This window comes from Protopterus annectens, chromosome 2.part0 (assembly GCF_019279795.1).
Source record: "Protopterus annectens isolate FY-2018-M chromosome 2.part0, PAN1.0, whole genome shotgun sequence".
Taxonomy (NCBI): Eukaryota; Metazoa; Chordata; order Ceratodontiformes; family Protopteridae; genus Protopterus; species Protopterus annectens.
Window position 1 is genome coordinate 1,456,398,672 of NC_056728.1, and position 17,696 is coordinate 1,456,416,367.

Genomic DNA, 17,696 nt, shown 5'->3' on the forward strand with positions numbered 1-17,696 from the left:
GCTACCAAGGCCTGTGGTTCTAATCCTATGTTTCAATCACCCTTTGCCATTTCATTATGAAACTTGCACATGTTAATAACAGTGGATTTAACTACAAAAGGTATACAAGGCTGGAATTGTATCCTTTGAGCTTCTTATGAATCGCACCTCTGAATTCAAACCTACAACTTCAGCTGATTAGAAGCATGGCATTATAGCCCTGGCATATTACAAATTGTAAACATACAAATATATTCTAAGGATATATATAGAATATTTTTACTTCATTGTATTGATAATAAGAAAAAGTATTTTAGGACACTATTCCACTCAGCATATTTAACACAAGCTAATCCCAGCATCAGAAATGAAAATCAAGTTAAATGCCAAATGTTAGTGGCAGAGTCTGTCTTTGAAATGCCTCATCTATTTCATTATTTTAGTTTTCATTACAAAAGTGTCAGGTAATAAGAAAATGATATTCAGCTACAATGGATATAAAACTGAAGTTTTAACCTAGGACCTTTCAGTACTGCTCACATCTAAATTTCTCCTCATTTCTACCTTCTTGGAAGTACAGAATCGAAGCCATAGAACAAAAAAAATATTTTCTTTTTTCTGGTGAAAAAACAAAACATGCGTACTTCTGATTTACCATCAATTCATTAAAGATGCATTGTAGGCCATTCCTGTGTGCAGTGTACTGGGAACAAGTTCACCACTGCACCAGAAATGAAAATGAAAACTGAATATTATGAAAATGCCAGACTGTGGTGGTAGAGCCAGTGACCTAAATCAATTGGACCGGTTGTTTAAAGGCTATATCTCAGTACCTCTTTGAGATCCCATTACAAAGTGTCCAGGTGATAGCAATATGTGATTCACAGCTATATACATACACACACATGCACACAATTGTAATTCTATCTTCAGAACATCTAGTACAGCAAGCTTCTAAATTTGACCACACAGCTTTAGCTTGTTAAAAGTATGACATTGTAGACACAGCATGTTACAACTGATAAATTTATATATATATATATATATATATATATATATATATATATATATATATATATATATCCTGAAAGTTCAAAATCCTGAAAACGCACAGGATACCAACACTTATTATATTCCAGCACAAGTACATACAGAAACAAATAAAGCAGAAACCATATTAATCTTCAAGTATAAGCAGGGAGGCAAGCCACCCTGCACCCCCCAAAACCCCTGATACTTAAATATATCAACTCCGAGATTGCACTTAGTGTACTGAAGTGCAATCTCATAGTTGTTATATTGAAGTTGCAGGGAGTGTGGGGGGCACAGCCCCCCACATGGGGGATGCAGGAGGGCTTTCCCCCCTGCGTACAGTTCACAGGTAATATGTTTCTGTATGTTCTTTTGCTGGACTATAGTAAGTGTTGGTATCCTGTGTGTTTTCAAGGTTTGGAGTTTTCAGGATTTTGAATTTTCAGCATTTTGGTCTCAGCATTTTGGTCTTTCAGGATTCTGTAGCACTCCTATCTATATATCTATCCAATAAACCAGCTCTGTACATGTACTGCAAGTCTGTATCTACTAATCCAGTAAACCAGTTCTGTATTGCAGATCTGCTTCACATTTTTAGATCCATGTTTTATAAATGCAATCTGAGGGTCATGTTGCTCAATGCTAGAAGTCTAAATCTCAAGATGTGCTCACTGGAAGCACTCCACAAAATGGAGAACATCAACATTTGTGCTGTAACAGAGACCTGGTTTAAAGCAGCCCTTGCACTACCAGGCTATAACTCATACCACACCTTTCGTCCCGTGAAAATGGACCAAAGCTCCAATGGTGGTAGCATCTCCATATTCATAAAAGATATGCACACTTCCAGACTAGTAGCCCAACAAAATGCATCAGAAATACTTCAGGTACAACTAACAATGGGTAAGATGGCAATTCAGGTCGTAGCCTGCTATAGGTCCCCAACCATGTCCCAAGACCCATATTCTTAAGCACCCTGGAAATTATTAGGGTCCAACCCAACAATCTCATACTAGGTGACTTCAACTACCCCTTATCCACTGGGAAATCTACTCATGCACCAATACACCTGCCCAACACTTCCTGGAATTCATTAATTCCAATGAGATGAACCAGCTCATTCTTACCCCTACCAGAGGAAGCAACATCCTTGACCTGGTTATTACTAACATAGGCAACCATTGCTCAACACCAGTAGTCAGTTCCTCTCTGGTTAGAGCCAACCACAAACCAATTACCATGGAAATCCACATCTCACCCACTTCACCAGCAAAAGTAGCCATCATGAAAAACTTCTCCAAAGTTAACTTTGGGCTTCTAAAAACAGGTGGCTAACTTCACAGCACCCATGCAAATGGAAAATAGGTGCATGATCACTGAATCATACACCAATGCACTGTATGAACACGTGCATAAATGCATGGAATTAGCCCTACCCAACAGAACCAAGATGCTTTCCTCCACAAAAAAGGAAGCCAGTCTGGTGGTCCCCTGCCATTAGCAAACTCTACAACTGAAGGAAGAAACTGTTGCAGGAAAAAGGTGAAGTTCCAAGACTGGAAAAACTCCCTTATTAGCCTCAACAAAAAGTTGAGATCCCTCATCAAAACCTCTAAAGCTAGCTATGACTGCAGAATTGTGGCAGACACTAAAAATAGCCACAAAGCCTTCTACAGTTGTATCAGGAATCTCCGTGGGAATACGCAGATTTGCTCTGAGTTACTACACAATGGTACCTCCTATACTGAGCCAACAGATATTGCCAACATACTGGCAGACAGATTCAGTGCCAACTTTACTCCCCTCTCCCCCCGTAAAGGACCAATCACAATACCAGAAGATTGGCAGGCATCCAGCATTACTGCAGCACAGGTTAAAGCTGCATTGTCCAAGGCCAAGAATACAGCTTCCGTGGGACCCAACAATATCCCTGGCTATGTTCTACATGAACTACAAAGTGAACTGGCACCACACCTGTGTGTCCTGTTCAGTCACAGCCTCACCTCAGGCTTTGTCCCTACAGAATGACACACTGCTACAGTCATCCCTCTTTATAAAGGGGGAAGTGACTAAGGACACTGGAAGTTATCACCCGATTAGCCTGTTGAGTCTGATGTAAGGTTATGGAGCACATCATGCACCTAATTAACAAGGATATAGGGAATCTCCAAACTCTGGATCCCATGTTATTTGGTTTTGTAAAGGGTAGATCATGCCTGCCCAACCTGGTTGACTTCTTTGAGTCAGTTACCAGAGATGTGGATGAGGGCAGGGCAGTTCATACAGCCTCCTTGATCTGGCCAAGGCCTTTGATACCGTTCTTTACTCAGGAATTGTTGATAGACTCACCAAACTAGGCATCAACCCCTATATCACTAGGTGGGTTGTAAATTGCCTCACCGATAGAACCCACAGTGTGAAAGTAGCAGACTCCAAGTCAGACTGCCAACCAGTCACGAGTGGAGTCCCACAGGGATTGGTCCTGGGTCTTCTCCTGTTTGGCATCTACTTCTCAGGTGTCCAGGCCAACACTAAGGGACTCTGGCTGACCAAGTTCACAGATGATTGCAAGCTGGGAGCCATTATTAACTCCCCAAGTGATGTAGACATCCAACAGAAAGGCCTCACTGACACCAATGACTGGTGTCAAAACCATGGCTTTATGCTTAATGCCAAAAAATGCATCGTCATTCCCTTTGGGAAAAACTCAGTTCCCACTAATTACCACACTGATGGTAGCCCACTGAACACTGAAGGCATTATAAGACATTTGGGGACACAGGTTGACAGCAACCTCTCCTTTGACCACCACATTGCCACTGTGGTCAGAAAAAACTATGTGGCACATCTCATTACCAAGGGTTTTGCATCCAGGAAGAAAGAGGTCATTGTCTCTCTCTTTCTACTCTGCCTGAATTAGGCCAGTCATAGAGTATAATGCCCCATTTGGCATGTACCTTACTAAACACCTGCAACAGCTGGAAAGGCCACAAAAGTACCTCACAAAGAGGATCCTAGGCCTTAAGCACATGTCCTACATGGACAGACTCAAAAAACTCCAACTTTTCTCTGTCTCATATCATCTATTTAGAGGCGATCTCTGCTTGACTTACAAAGCCATGTCTGACCCAGCCCTGTTAGAAATGCTACACCTAATGAAATCCCAATCCCTACACACCACATGATCCAGGGACCTCAACCTTATTACCACAATTAGCAGAACATGCTGGAGGGACAAGTTCATAACCCAGAGACTGCCCATACTCTGGAATAGACTTCCCATACATGTCAAGCAGAGCACCTTACTGGATGTTTTCAAGAGAAATCTTGATGAGTGGATGGGAAATAGAAAGTTCACCCCAGGGATCACTCCAGTGGGTCTATCACTCCAGTGGCTCTACTTGATAGAGGGACCAGGAGCTAATGGCGTCATGATGCCAGGTCACTTCTATGAGCAAGGCTTGTAAAGGCTGCAGGGCCATTGGCCTAGTACACACCTATGAACCTATGGATATTTTATCTGTAGTCTTTACTAAATGGATTTGAATGTTTTATAGTATTAAGAGTCTTTCATAATAAACTATAGTATTCTAGAATTGATTGATTTTCATATTATACTTTTCATACTGTGGAGTTTTTCTCCCATCCCTAAAGATGGATTCAGTTTACTAGAATAAGGTCAGTAAACATAAACAAAGTAATACTTAAACAAATAAGTGCCTAAGAAATTGCCCAGTAGTACATCTAATGCATCATAATGGCAAGAGCCAAGAGCTTCAGTGCATTAACTATTTGTTGTAATTCAGTGCTTATTTTTAGGTGACATAACACCATCACAAATCTAAAGCATGAAACTCTGGGAAATGTCTTCCCACAGGTATTATAAAAATATTCTTGTATGTTAACAATACCTGTGGAAATGAAACAGAAAGAGTACAGTGGGTATAGTGCATAAACAGACAGCAGCATATAAGAATCAAGAGGAAAGAGTCGTGTATACATTGCAGGGTTTGTCAAAGCCCAGAAGACTGAAAGAGTGATCTAGCAGGTGTATTTTTTCATGTGGGAATTAGGCTCTTTATGTTTCTATTATCACTTGTCTAAACTTTCAGATAAAACTGCAACAGGTAAATGCAGTCAGTCACAGCTTCATTTGGACAAGGAAAAAAAATGTGCTTTTTGCAAGGGGGGTGGCCTGAACATGTCACACTGCACTCCTCACGGGGGGGGGGGGGGGGGCAATTTCTTGCACATTCTCCAAACTTTATATACCAGCTCCACAACTCCAGAGAAAAAGGAACAGCTGAAAAACACTGAATCAGTGCAAGGACTGTAATACAAATAGTGCAGATAATGATATATTCTGGATGACACCACTTGAGTTACAACTCAGCCACTTGTAAGTGATGCGTTGCACCATGGACAAGTGATAATTTGATCACTAATATAACATCTACCCTCACTCTTCAAGGAAGGGAACGCAATCCAGTATTCCTCCATCAGATGTATCCATCTCTGAGTTTGTTAAACCTCACAGTAGGTTTATTAGTATTGGTAGCTGTGTGTTGGTCTATAGAGCTCAACTTAACAGAGTTCAGCTCACTTGACAGAAATGAAGTAAACTACTATCACTTTTTCATCTTTTCAGAAGATATAAGAAGATGAACACCCTTCACAGTCAATGCAATGGCAGAAGAGTTTGTGATTAACCACAAATATCACTCACTTTTAGTTATATAGCTGTTCTAGCCTTTGACAGAGGAATATATAATGAAATCTGTAAGGATCCAAGACACAAGTTAACTTTTCTTGGGCAAAGTTGTGCCCATTTATATAACAGTACAGATGTTGACATAATAGACTATACTTGGATTCATTATTTCTTTCTGCAACGTATCAGTGTCCCAGATATACCATATACCACACATTCTAAATCGGTCATCTTTAGCACAACATCTTCTACTTGTCCCTTACAAATGACATCTTAATTATAAATGAATCCTTCTTAAAAGAAGGATGCAAGCTGGCATTAATCATTGTTTTGACCCTTGAAATTACTTATTTGATAAAACTGAAAGGTCAATGTCCAAACAAATTATAGCTTGCAGTTTGCTCACGCACTATTGTACATCAAGTTGCATGCATAGTTTTGCAAATATTTGGTCTTTCTATATCTGATTTAAAGCTGACAGAAATTTCAGCAAACCATTTCATTGTCTGAGATTCACAAGTGCAAGTTCTAGAATACACTGACTAAATGTTTAAAAACAGGAACAATGGATGTACTTAGTCCAAGATCTCTGTACATCAGAGTTCTCCACTTTCTCCAAGGCATGACAATATTGTAATTAATATATAATTACTAGCCAGAGTGTAGGGTGGTAGAAAAAATAACTTTAAAGAAGAAAAGCGTTTGTCAACATTCTCTATTGTATAGTTTCGTTTTTTTTTTGTAATGCCAGAGCTTTCAAGTTACAAGTTGTCTGTAAATTATATTCAAATGAAAGCCTGCACTGTTTTTTTTTTGTATACCATCTAGGTATAGTTAAGGTGTTTTCCTGAAATAATGGTATGGCTCTTCATAATGGCATCATGCAGCCCAGACGTTCAACTGTTTTTATCTTCATGGTGTTCCCATAGTTCTAATAAAAGTTATCAAGTTACACTTTTGTCTAAAACATTAGTAAATTTTTGCAATAATATAAATATCATGTGCCTAAGGCTCCATCTTATTGTGAGACTCAGAAGTATAAATGGTAACCTAAATTAAACTAAGTGTAAGTGCACAGAACCTGTTCCTTGGCCAGTTCCCCACTGGCTGTCCAAGTTACCACAGTTGTTAAGAGTTAGAGATAGTCTAGAAACCCCAGCTGCATATATTAATCAGGAAATTGAAAGATTTGTAGTCTTTAAGAGGTTAAGACCTCATATGAATCCAGCTTTTGAACTATGCATATTTTTACTTAAGTACAAATAACAGAGTGCATTTTCTGCTTTTTTAATCCATAATGCTTCTCTGTGACAACACAGTCCATTGCCTTTGAAATTATTATGGTAATACTACACCGTTTTGTATACTAAGACACTTTAAGTGAATCTGAATTTCTTAAATGATTTAATTTACCGTACTAAGTACTTATTAGTAACATTCTCTGTGAGGTGCTGAAAAGGAAAGTGAAGGTAACTGGAATCCATAAAAAAAGAAATTGTCATTATTAAAGAATGAATGATGCAGAGGTTATGTTGATGTGTCTACATTTCTTGATTATTCAGGTTTTAAATATCGTATGGTTATAACCACTAACATGTTTCAACTTTTTTATTGCAGGCTTTACTTGAGACACAGGCAATGCTGAGAAATAAAGTCTCAAATTTTACGTTTAATCTTGGATTTTCTGGGAAGTTCTACCATACAGGTAATGACTGTCATCATAAACACAAAACAATACTGTTTGCCTTCTTGAAATACATTTCCCTGCAAGTGTATAATAAATGTATTGTTTCTCCTTTACCATTGCATATGCTTTAGAACAGTATCTTAGCTAGGGCGGGGTGAAAAAGAAAACTTCCCTGGCTATAAAGTGTTAGGGAGCATGATCGGCCATCCGATTAATCATCGCAATTTCTCCTAGCTTTTAAAAGCCAGTATTGTATTTGTGGTCAAACCTAAGTACTGTGATGCTCCATGTGCATTTTTTTTTCTTTTTTAAATAAAACCTGAGTTGTGTACTGCTGTGTATGTGGTCTAAACTGACTGTAGCAATTACTTGCCAGATTGCTTGCTACAGTTTAAAAGTAAACAAAAAGTATTTTTTTTAACTGAAACCTGAATGCTGTAGTGATCTGTTTGGGGTGTAAACTGTAGCAACGGTAACACTGTGATAAAAAATACTTTTTACAGGTGATATTTAAGGTAACTAGCCATTTTCTGTACTCATTTTAAAATATGATACATTTAATCTGTTTCTTTAATTGCTTAATTAGTGGGTGTGCATTGTATCAGAGAGGTACAAGTGATAAACTATCATATTTATATGATTTAGTGACTTCTCCTTCAAATGTCACATTCATGATTTCCTTTATATGGAACATATATGTATATACAATTGCTTGATACTATATACTCCCTGTTTCGTTGTATGCGTGCCAGTTGCTGTATGTATGTTTTTCCCTCTAAATCTATTCACCTTACATTATTCTTGCAATTTGTCCCTGATTTCTCTTGTCATACCTTATAGTATTATCATTTGCTTTGCTGATGTTGTGTATATATTAATGTTTTGATACAGTATTCTCTGTCTCTATCTCTCCCCCCCCCCCCCCCTCCATCAACTGGATCCTTTATCTGGGCTTAAACTAAATTGCTTAGTTGTAATCAGTGCACTATTCAAGTTCTCACATTTAAATAAATAATCCATACATTGCAACATGAAAATGCATACAACAAAAGGCATTATGTTTGGATATGTATGCATGTAAATATTATTTATTAGGTTTGTTTACCAGTGTAGAGTACAATAATGAATAATTCCAGGTGTAGCTTGGGTTAGACAGGCACAAAAAGCACATTAGATAATTATTATAGACATATGTGAATAATATGAAATAGTCACATGATCTTTTTCAGATTCATTAAAATACACATAAATATGTAGACATTTTTATTTTTGTTATTATTCTATTTTACTTTTGTTTACAAGGTTTGTCTGACTGGGTTTGGTAAAAAAAAAACTTTTTAGTGGAGGTCCATGAAGAAAAGTGCTAACATTTTGCAAACATTTTTAAACAGACATTTAGTAATATAAATGAGCAGACATTAAATGATATACATTAACAATTACACATATACACTTGCTAATTAGATTACTGCCTGCGAAATAAAGGAAACTATTCCAGTATAAAAGATCTAAATAAAAAAATACCACAGCAGCAGTGTGCAGGTAACCACAAAACCAACCACTGGAAACAGCAAGAAACAATGAGTAAAACTAGTTATACTAGTGTTTACTGGTAAGCTCTTTCATTCTTTAATAAATAATCAAAAACTTCATCAGACCAGATTCAGTACAAAACACTCAATATTTAAAGACTTGAGTAAATATCATGTGCTCATAACAAACCAATGAAAAACAATAAAAACACTCAATAAGCGGTACAAGCATCTACTAAATACATCCATTTTATAAAAAAACAATTAAGGTTAATATTCTCATTAAGACCAGGAGGCTTATCAGCATCTAAAACAATAATCTGGAAGATCGTTCAGGGTAATTATGGTCTTTCTCGTGTTGTGGATGCTATTCCCACTTGTACATATAAAAATGTTATCATTTGGCTTGGTGTTTCAAGAAGTCTGCAAACTACACTTTAAATGAGAGTTCTCAACCATATGGGCACATACACATGCCAAGTTTGTAAACAATACAATTATCTGTCTAATAGTCATTTTTTGCTATAAAAATACTGACAGGATTATAAATAATAAAGTTAGATTTACTTGTAAGTCAAAAATGTTGTCTGTTTAGCTCATTGTGAGACCGGTGAGGCATTTTATGTTGGCAAGACAAACAGGTCATTGTCAGAAAGAGTTTATGAACATGTGTTAGCCATCAGAAAAAAAAAAGGATTTGAATAATGCTTCCGTTCTTTGTGTTGGCTACTTTATATCGTGTAGATCATGGTGGCAATTTAATTAGTATGCTTGAATGTAAGGTATGTAAGGAAGCTGGGTGGCAGATTTTTTTATGTTAATTGATCCCAGGGCACCTGGTAGGTAGTCAGGGCTTTATACCATTATGCTATCTCATTTAACACCTCATTTTAGAGGTCCTTAGCCCTCTTATGGCCACAGGCAGTATGTAGTTTCCATATTAAACACCTTACATATGGAAGCAGACCTTTGCACCACTTTTGTATACTTTCTTTACGGAAAATTCGAATTCATAACAAACACACTCCATCTCTTTTTTGGCTCCCAGTTGTACACTAATTCTGTACGATGCATCATTAAACTGATGCACTGTTGCTGGATTGCCATTCTCAAGGTCACTGCTGCAAGCGATAACACTGACCTAGTTATCATTAAAAGTAGTCACATGACTTGCCACCCAGAGGAATGCAGTTTACAGACTTGCATCGGTCACAGTACAGCAAATCATATCCACCTTGGCCTCTGCTCATCTTACCAGCAGCTGATATTCTTAGCTATGTCTCCATCCTTCTTGAGATTTGTGCATCATTCATATCCACAAAACTAGCAGAACCCTTCTCCAAACCAAAGTTTACTCCAGCAGTGATTAGAGCCTGCAATGACCTCTTCAAGCACCCTGAAAGAACATGCATTTCTTCACAAGTTATATCACATAAGTAAGGTTCATCATGCAAAACAAAAATAATGTGTTCTCTCATTAATTTGTCCTTCATCACAAGTATAGATATGCTGCCTACCTCTCACCTAGTCCATCAGTGATTTGTATTCATGTCATTTTCCTCCAGTTACTGTGGCACTGGTGTGGATAATCAGCCTACCCCATTCCAGTACATAAGTCATGGTCAGTGCCCCTGTTTTGACCCTCATGAGCTCCCTTCTGACACAAAACCCATTCTAATATTCTAGTTGGCAAAGAGGGATGAACCTCTGCCTATGACATAGATGATCTAAATTAGAGGAGGGGCACAGACACCTGAAAAGCTGGGCAAGTGAGGATAGGAATTAGTGCATACAGCTGATTTGCCCAAACTGAGGGAGAAAATGGTCGTCCTATCAACCAGATTGCTTGAATGCAACCAAAGGCTTACATGTCAAGAAAGCTGCCGGAGTGTAGTATGTGGCCTAGGTGCTCCAAGCTAGTGAAAATAACCCTTTTAGGCATGTGCATGGGAGCACATGCACACCAGTGAAGGACACAGCATGCCCATCTGATGATGCTTACATCAGCCTTCAGGTGCAGTGTTAGAAACTGGACTACAAAACCTCTGATGGTTGTTTGTGTGTTATGGCTACACTGGAAGGGAGAGCTGATGGTTGGCAAACAACTGGGGAGAAATAGCATAAAAAGTCTTGCTTGTTATTGAATGAAGACTAAAGATGTAGCTCTCCTACTTTGGACATAATAGAAGAGTCTTTGTGGGTTCTGTTCAAGCAGCTTTATTCTATACAAACACATCTCTGTAGAGGTTTAATGACCTTAACGTAAGTAACTTATATACAAACTAACAACTGTGATCATGCCTGCTCTCAGTGTGGCTGCTGTAACAAAATGGCACTAGGGAGTGCATGTGTCTGGAATTTATACGTGCATGTACAGCCTTGACATGCTTAAAGATACAGCACACTTCACTTGGACTCTGATCTACATCCTCCCTCTTTAAGAAAGTATCTTATGACACTGTCTGTTTAGCATGCAGAAATCGCAGGCAATTGTTTTGTCATGCATTACGTAATACTAAGTACACACACACACACATATATATGTATATATATATATATATATATATATATACACACACAATAAAGTCCATGTTGCAGCATATTTCACACTTGTCTTTGATACTCACCCATATCGTATGACATAAAACTGGGAATTACTTTTAGCAACTGGAATAGTCTCTGTAAAATGTTTGACCTGTGGAATGTGTGGAACTTTTTCTGGAAGGGAATCAGAATTTTGAACACATTCTGGTATGGAGACAATGTCTAACTCATACTTAGATTTGAAGTTTGCATCACAGAAACAATGTTGTGATTTTGATGAGGATTCTGATACAGGAAGAAGATGTTTATGGTTTCTTCTATATTCTACACCTTCAGAATCTGCCAAATAATTTGTGATCAACCATACTTGTCAAATTAACTATTTGCATCCAAGACAGAGAAAACAGTGCCATTCAGTATTAAGGCTGCGTCCTCTTTGACTCTGAACATTGGATGATAGTCTCTTTAATGCTTGGTTCATATCTCTTGGGTCAGTGCATAATTCTGATTTTGTCTGAGCCTTTTTTGTGAGCTGCTACCACAAATGATACCCATTCAGTTGGTTCTGTGACCGGACAAATTACACCTTGCTGCACCATTTTATCCAACTGACTTTTAACTTTATCTTGCATATATATCAGAACTCTTCTTGCTGGTCTGACTATGGGAGTGACCTCTGTGTCTAACTTCATGGAATACATAACTGGAAGTTTGCTTAACTTGTCATCGAAAACGTCAGCATACTCTGAGAAAATAGCTTTTGAAAAATTCGTACTCGGAAATGCACTTACATGATGGACTTCTTTAGCAAAAGAAAGCAGATTCATTCTTAAACTATCTTTGAGACCCAGTAACTATTGCACTGGTATTTGGACTACATAGAATGACAAGGTGTAACAGTTCTCTGCCAAATAACATGAAAGCACCACTGAACCTTTGGTTTGAATTTGTTCGCCTTCATAAGCAACAAGTCTCATGCTAGTGGCTATATTGAGCTGTTCGTTAGTTCTCACTTTAGTAAATGTCTGCTGATATAACATTACACTTTGAACCAGTGTCTACTTTAAGCTCTCTGGATTTTCCATTAATCCGGACAGTACCAAAGACTTTGCTTCTTGTTTATAAATTCACTGCAGCTACTCTTTCATCAAGCACCGATACGCCATCTACATAGAAAGCTGTCTGCTTCGGCTCTACTTGATCAGCTTGCTTCTGTGTGTGACCTTTCTTTACAACTGTGTGAAGCTTACTTGATTTATAAAACTTTTGCAAGTGGTTCCATTTTTTACACTTGTAGCATTGCTGACCATATATTAAGCACTGTTCTCTTCTAGACTCATGATTTGCACCACAATTGAGACAGTTAATAATAAAGCTGGATTTGGGTTTTGCCGATTCATGCTTCTACTGCATTGCACTGGAGTGTGCTCCATTCTTAGAACTTGCTGGAAAGCTACAATTCTTCCCTTTAAATCTCGTAGCTGCCACGTGCTTGGGCCTACATTTGTCTGCCACATGTTGCATGCTATCTACATTTGCTCTGGAGCCAACTGAACTCGTGCTGTTGCCACTCGCAAACATACCCATGTGTTTTTCTGTCACCTCATTGATTTGTCAAATCTCAGTGGCTTTACTCAGCATTAAATCACTGTCACGAAGTAAACTCTTTCTCACAGCAGCACTGTTAATACAACACACAAGCCTGTCCTTTATCAGCTCATCTTTTAAGTCACCAAACCAACACATTTTAGCTCTGTTTCTCAGGTCAGTTATATAAGCTGTAAATATTTTTACTGGTTTCTGATCTCTTGCGTACAACAAATGCCTCTCTACTGTACTATTTCTTTGGGTTACACATTTCTATGAACTTGCACTTCAGACACTCGGGGTCTTCCCTTTATTCATCCTGTGCAACAGTATGATGGTTTTCACCTTTTCCTTCATATACTGCATGTGCATACACAAATGAACACTTTCTTTCTATGGCCTCTGACCCAGCTAGGTTTAGCAAAATGAATGCCCTGGTGCGTGCAATTCTTATCTACATAAGCTGCTTGTATAAAAATATTGTACTCTTGCTCAAATATTCTCCAGTTCTCTGCAATATTCTGATCAAACACAAGTGGCAGCAGTTTTCGAAACCTGTCTGTCATAGTAACACATACCAGTGAAGGGTTTTGCATATAAGTACAAACATACACTCATGCACATATGTCAGAAATTTATGCCAGTGTTTGTATCTGAACCTATTTCTTTTAGGATTTTTGAAATAATGCTAATGAATGAACTCTTAGTACCTTTGAACAATTGAACTTTGCGAAATAAACTTCTCAGGTGGTTTAACACTCTTAATATCTGTCAAAAGGCTAAATGCTAAAGTCATTTATTATCATTTTACCAAAGTTATTTACCATCATTTTGTGAAACATCTCAAACAACTTTACAATGCGAGTAAAATAAACTCTTGAGCATTGTAATATTCTTGTAATATTGTTTTGCAAGAAATCACTTATCAGTGTAAGAAACATATCAAACAACTGCATGATGCAAATAAACTGGACTTTTCTTGCCCAAAACTCAATAATATTCGGAGTAGCTGCACTTTGCAAATAACTGCATACAGCACACTGAAATGTCTCCAAAATGGCAGTACCTTACTAGGCAATGCTTTACAGTGCAAGACATACTCTGTAATGGTGGCAGTTTGAAAATAGGCACACCCAGCACAAGAAACCTTTTGAAATGGCTTTACTTTGACTGTGTTTCACAAAATGGTTGCACTTTGCAACAAGAAACTCTTGATAGTGATAGTAGTAGCCAAAGGATTTGTGTAGTATGCCATAATAGATTCTGAACCAACATGAGATTATAAGCATTTTGTTTTACGTGGAATGCAAAGGTATAAAGGGAGTAAGTAATTGTAATAGAAAGACGAAGGATTAAAAAATCATGGCTAGTGTAGTATTTTGGGAAAGAAAGGTTGAAGGAAGTGGGAGTTAATTAGATGGAGATTAGGAGGGGTGAGAGCAGGAGCACTCCCAAGTAGAACAGAAATAGGAATAGAGCAAAGTCTTAAAAGTGGCGTGGTTCTGGGTAGATCGTGGATGGGGAGGAAGTGAGTTCCATTTTCTTGTGAGGGAAAATGACAGTAGAAGTTGCCCAGCAGTACGTAAGGGTTTGTACACTTCAAGGAGATTCTGATTATTAGACCTGAAAGATCGATCAGGGAGATGCACAGTAAGGATGGAGGACAGGGGTGGGCAATGAGACAGCTTGAAAATTAGTTTATGAGCAGAGAGCTGAATGTAAAAGAGATAGTTGGGGAGCTCCAGCCAGTTCAAGGAGTGTAATGCATCACAGTGATGGGAGGAGGATTTGTAGCAGCATTATTGTAGCAGCATGCCAGTTTAGCCTTAAGGGTGGTTTGTAGACTGGTAAGGGGAGGGGCCCCATACATGAGAGAGAGAAGGAGGTAAGTGGTAGAGAGGGTAAGCTTAGTTGAAGAGGTAAGGTAGCGAGTGTGATAATAAAGCATTCTGAGCTGGTGAGTTTTCTTGATGTTAGTTTGAAGGTGAGTGTAAAACTTTAGTTCACCGATAAGGACACCTAAAAGCTTAGTATGTGGGACTATTTCGATAGGAGTCATGTTATGGCTTACTATAAAGAAGGAGTTCTTGTCTAATTTGGTGCTTTTAGATGGGGTAAAGATCATGATTTTGATTTTAGATGCATTCAGAGCCAGATGATTGTTTAACATCCATGTCTCAGTGCTGGTAAAGGAGACCTGAGTTACATGTATGAGTTTGGGGAAAGATTCAGCAGAGCAGATGATGGTAGAGACATCTGCATATTGGCCAAGTTTAGCATTTGGGAAAAAATGACGAAAGTCATTAATGAAGATGTTAAATAGTAAAGGACCCAGGATAGAATCTTGGGGGTCACCTGTGAAGAGTGTGAAGGTAGGAAGAGGTACAGTTTTTCCACTTGATGCCCTGTTGTCTATTAGAGAGGTAACTGAAAAACCAGTTAATGGAAGAGGAGGAAAGATTAAGTTGAGAGAGCGTGGACAAAAGTAGGCTATGGGAAATGGTATCAAAGGCCTTGGATTGGTCTCTGAGAAGGGTAGATACAATATTGTTTGAGTCGGGAGCATGGTTGATATTATCAAGGAATGATAGAAGGGCTATGGTGGTACTGTATCCGGGTCTGAATCCATGTTGCTTTGGGGTCAGCAGGTGGTTGTCTAAAAGGTAAGGTAAGAGTTGCAGGTGAATACATTTTTCAAAAATTTTACAGATAGGGCAGAGAATGGTTATGGGGCGGAAAATGGAGATGTCAGTGTTGCTGCCCCCTTTGTGTAAGGGAATGATAAAGGCTTTTTTTCCAGAGGAGGGGTACATTGGATTCTTGAATGGAATGATTAATTAGGATACAGATGGGTAGATCTATGCCATCAGCAGCTAGCTTGAGGAGGTTAGATGCTAACTTGACAGGGGCATTAGAGCATGGTTTTAGTTTTAGGAGGAGTTTTTTATGGTACTGACAGGAATGGGTTTAAGGGTGAAGGGAAGGGGTGGGTAGCATTGGTGGCAGAAGGATAGGAGTTGTATGTGAGAGATATGGAAGGAGCTACTGAGTTGTTAGGGAAAGATGTGGTGAGCTTGGCTATTGAGTCTATGAAGAAGGAGTTACATTTGGTGGCTATGGTATGATCTGAAGAGCTAGGATCGGGGCAAGGGTTGTCTTTTCTGCCAGGACTGAGGAGGGAAGAGATACTACTACAAAATTTCTTGAGGTTAGATTTGTGGTTATTCTGAAGCTTAGAGTAGTAAAATTTGCTGTCGGAAGCAATTTATTTTTTTAACACTATTACAAAGCTGTTTGTATTCGGTAAGGGAGTTAGGTGTTTTGTATTTTTGGTAGAGGTTCCATGATTTATCATGGGTATAGATGAGGGTTATTGTTTCTTTGGAAAGCCAGGGGGTGGTTTTGGATTTCACTATTTTAGTTCTAGGAGGAGCAAAACTGTTTAGTAGGTTAATGAATGAAGTATTAAAGTAAGTAACAGTGATGTCAAGAGAGAGAGTTTTTAGGGGGTTCCAGTTCATCTGTTTTAAGCAGTCAGAGAAGGATTGAGGGTTAAAGTTTGTGAGGGTATGGGATGAGATAATTATGTTGTAGGTGTAGGAAGGAAGGAAGGTGATTGATGTACGAAGATGGGAAAGTGATCGCTAAGGGAATCGGGTAAGGTGCCACTGTCAAAGACAGTGTTGGGATGGGAAACTAATATCCAGTCCAGAATACTGACTGAAGAGTTATCTTTATTAGGTCAGGTAGGAGAGTTAATTAATTGGATGAAATTGTATAGGTTTATATTCTGGGAAGCAGTGGTTGAGTGAATAGAAGTCCAGTTAATGTTAACATCTCCTAGGATAATTGCTTCATTACTTATGTTAGATGAGAACCAAGAAAGAATATCTTCAAGAATGGGGATGCTGTTTCCAGGTGGAATATATAGAACAGCTATAACTATGTTTTTATGGTTGTTGATTTTTTAGGAGGGCCAAGGATATTTCAGCTGTAGCGAATTGGGGTATAGGGTTGGTGTAAGGTGTCAATGTTAGAGAGGAGGAAAAAAGTAAGGCTACGCCACTTCCTTTCTTTTGAGTTCTGTCATTTCATATGATTCTATAGTTGGGGGGGGGGGTGATTTCATAGTCTTTCAGGTGTGGTTTGAGCCACATATCAGAGATTGATAGAATGTCAGGGTGGTTATGGGAGAGCCAAGCATGGAAGATGGATAGTTTACAGCAAAGGCTGTGGGCATTAGCAGTAGTGAAAGAGAGACTTGCGGAGAGATGGTGAAGGTGTTGAGATTGAGTTTGTATTCTGGTTGGCAGGGGGTTTAGGGTTATGGTGTATATGTCCGGTAAGGAGTAAAGAGATTAATTCAAGAAGGAGGGATAGAAGTTCTTTAGAATCCCCAGAGTTGGAGGTGAAGGGAAGAAAGAATATGGGATATGGATTTTGAGAAATGGGAACTATATCTGAGGGGACAAGGAACTTTCTGTTAAAGAGGAGAGAATCATTGAAGTGGTAGAGATGAGGAGAAATGTAGGCTGAGTATAAGGGTTCTTTTTTGGGATGTGTAGAGGTTATGCGGTAGGGTGGGGAAGAAGAGAAATCAGGGAGGCAGGTAAGGTGGAGTAGA

The 17,696-nt window shown here is 38.6% G+C and overlaps 1 protein-coding gene across 1 annotated transcript in view; it reads left to right on the forward strand.

The window, feature by feature from the left end:
- Positions 1-17,696, forward strand: part of NDST4 (N-deacetylase and N-sulfotransferase 4) — a 2,939,889-nt gene that overhangs the window by 753,936 nt on the left and 2,168,257 nt on the right. The window contains exon 3 of the mRNA XM_044061661.1: positions 7,340-7,427. Within this exon, the coding sequence (XP_043917596.1) occupies positions 7,340-7,427 (88 nt within the window). The remainder of the gene's footprint in view (positions 1-7,339; positions 7,428-17,696) is intronic.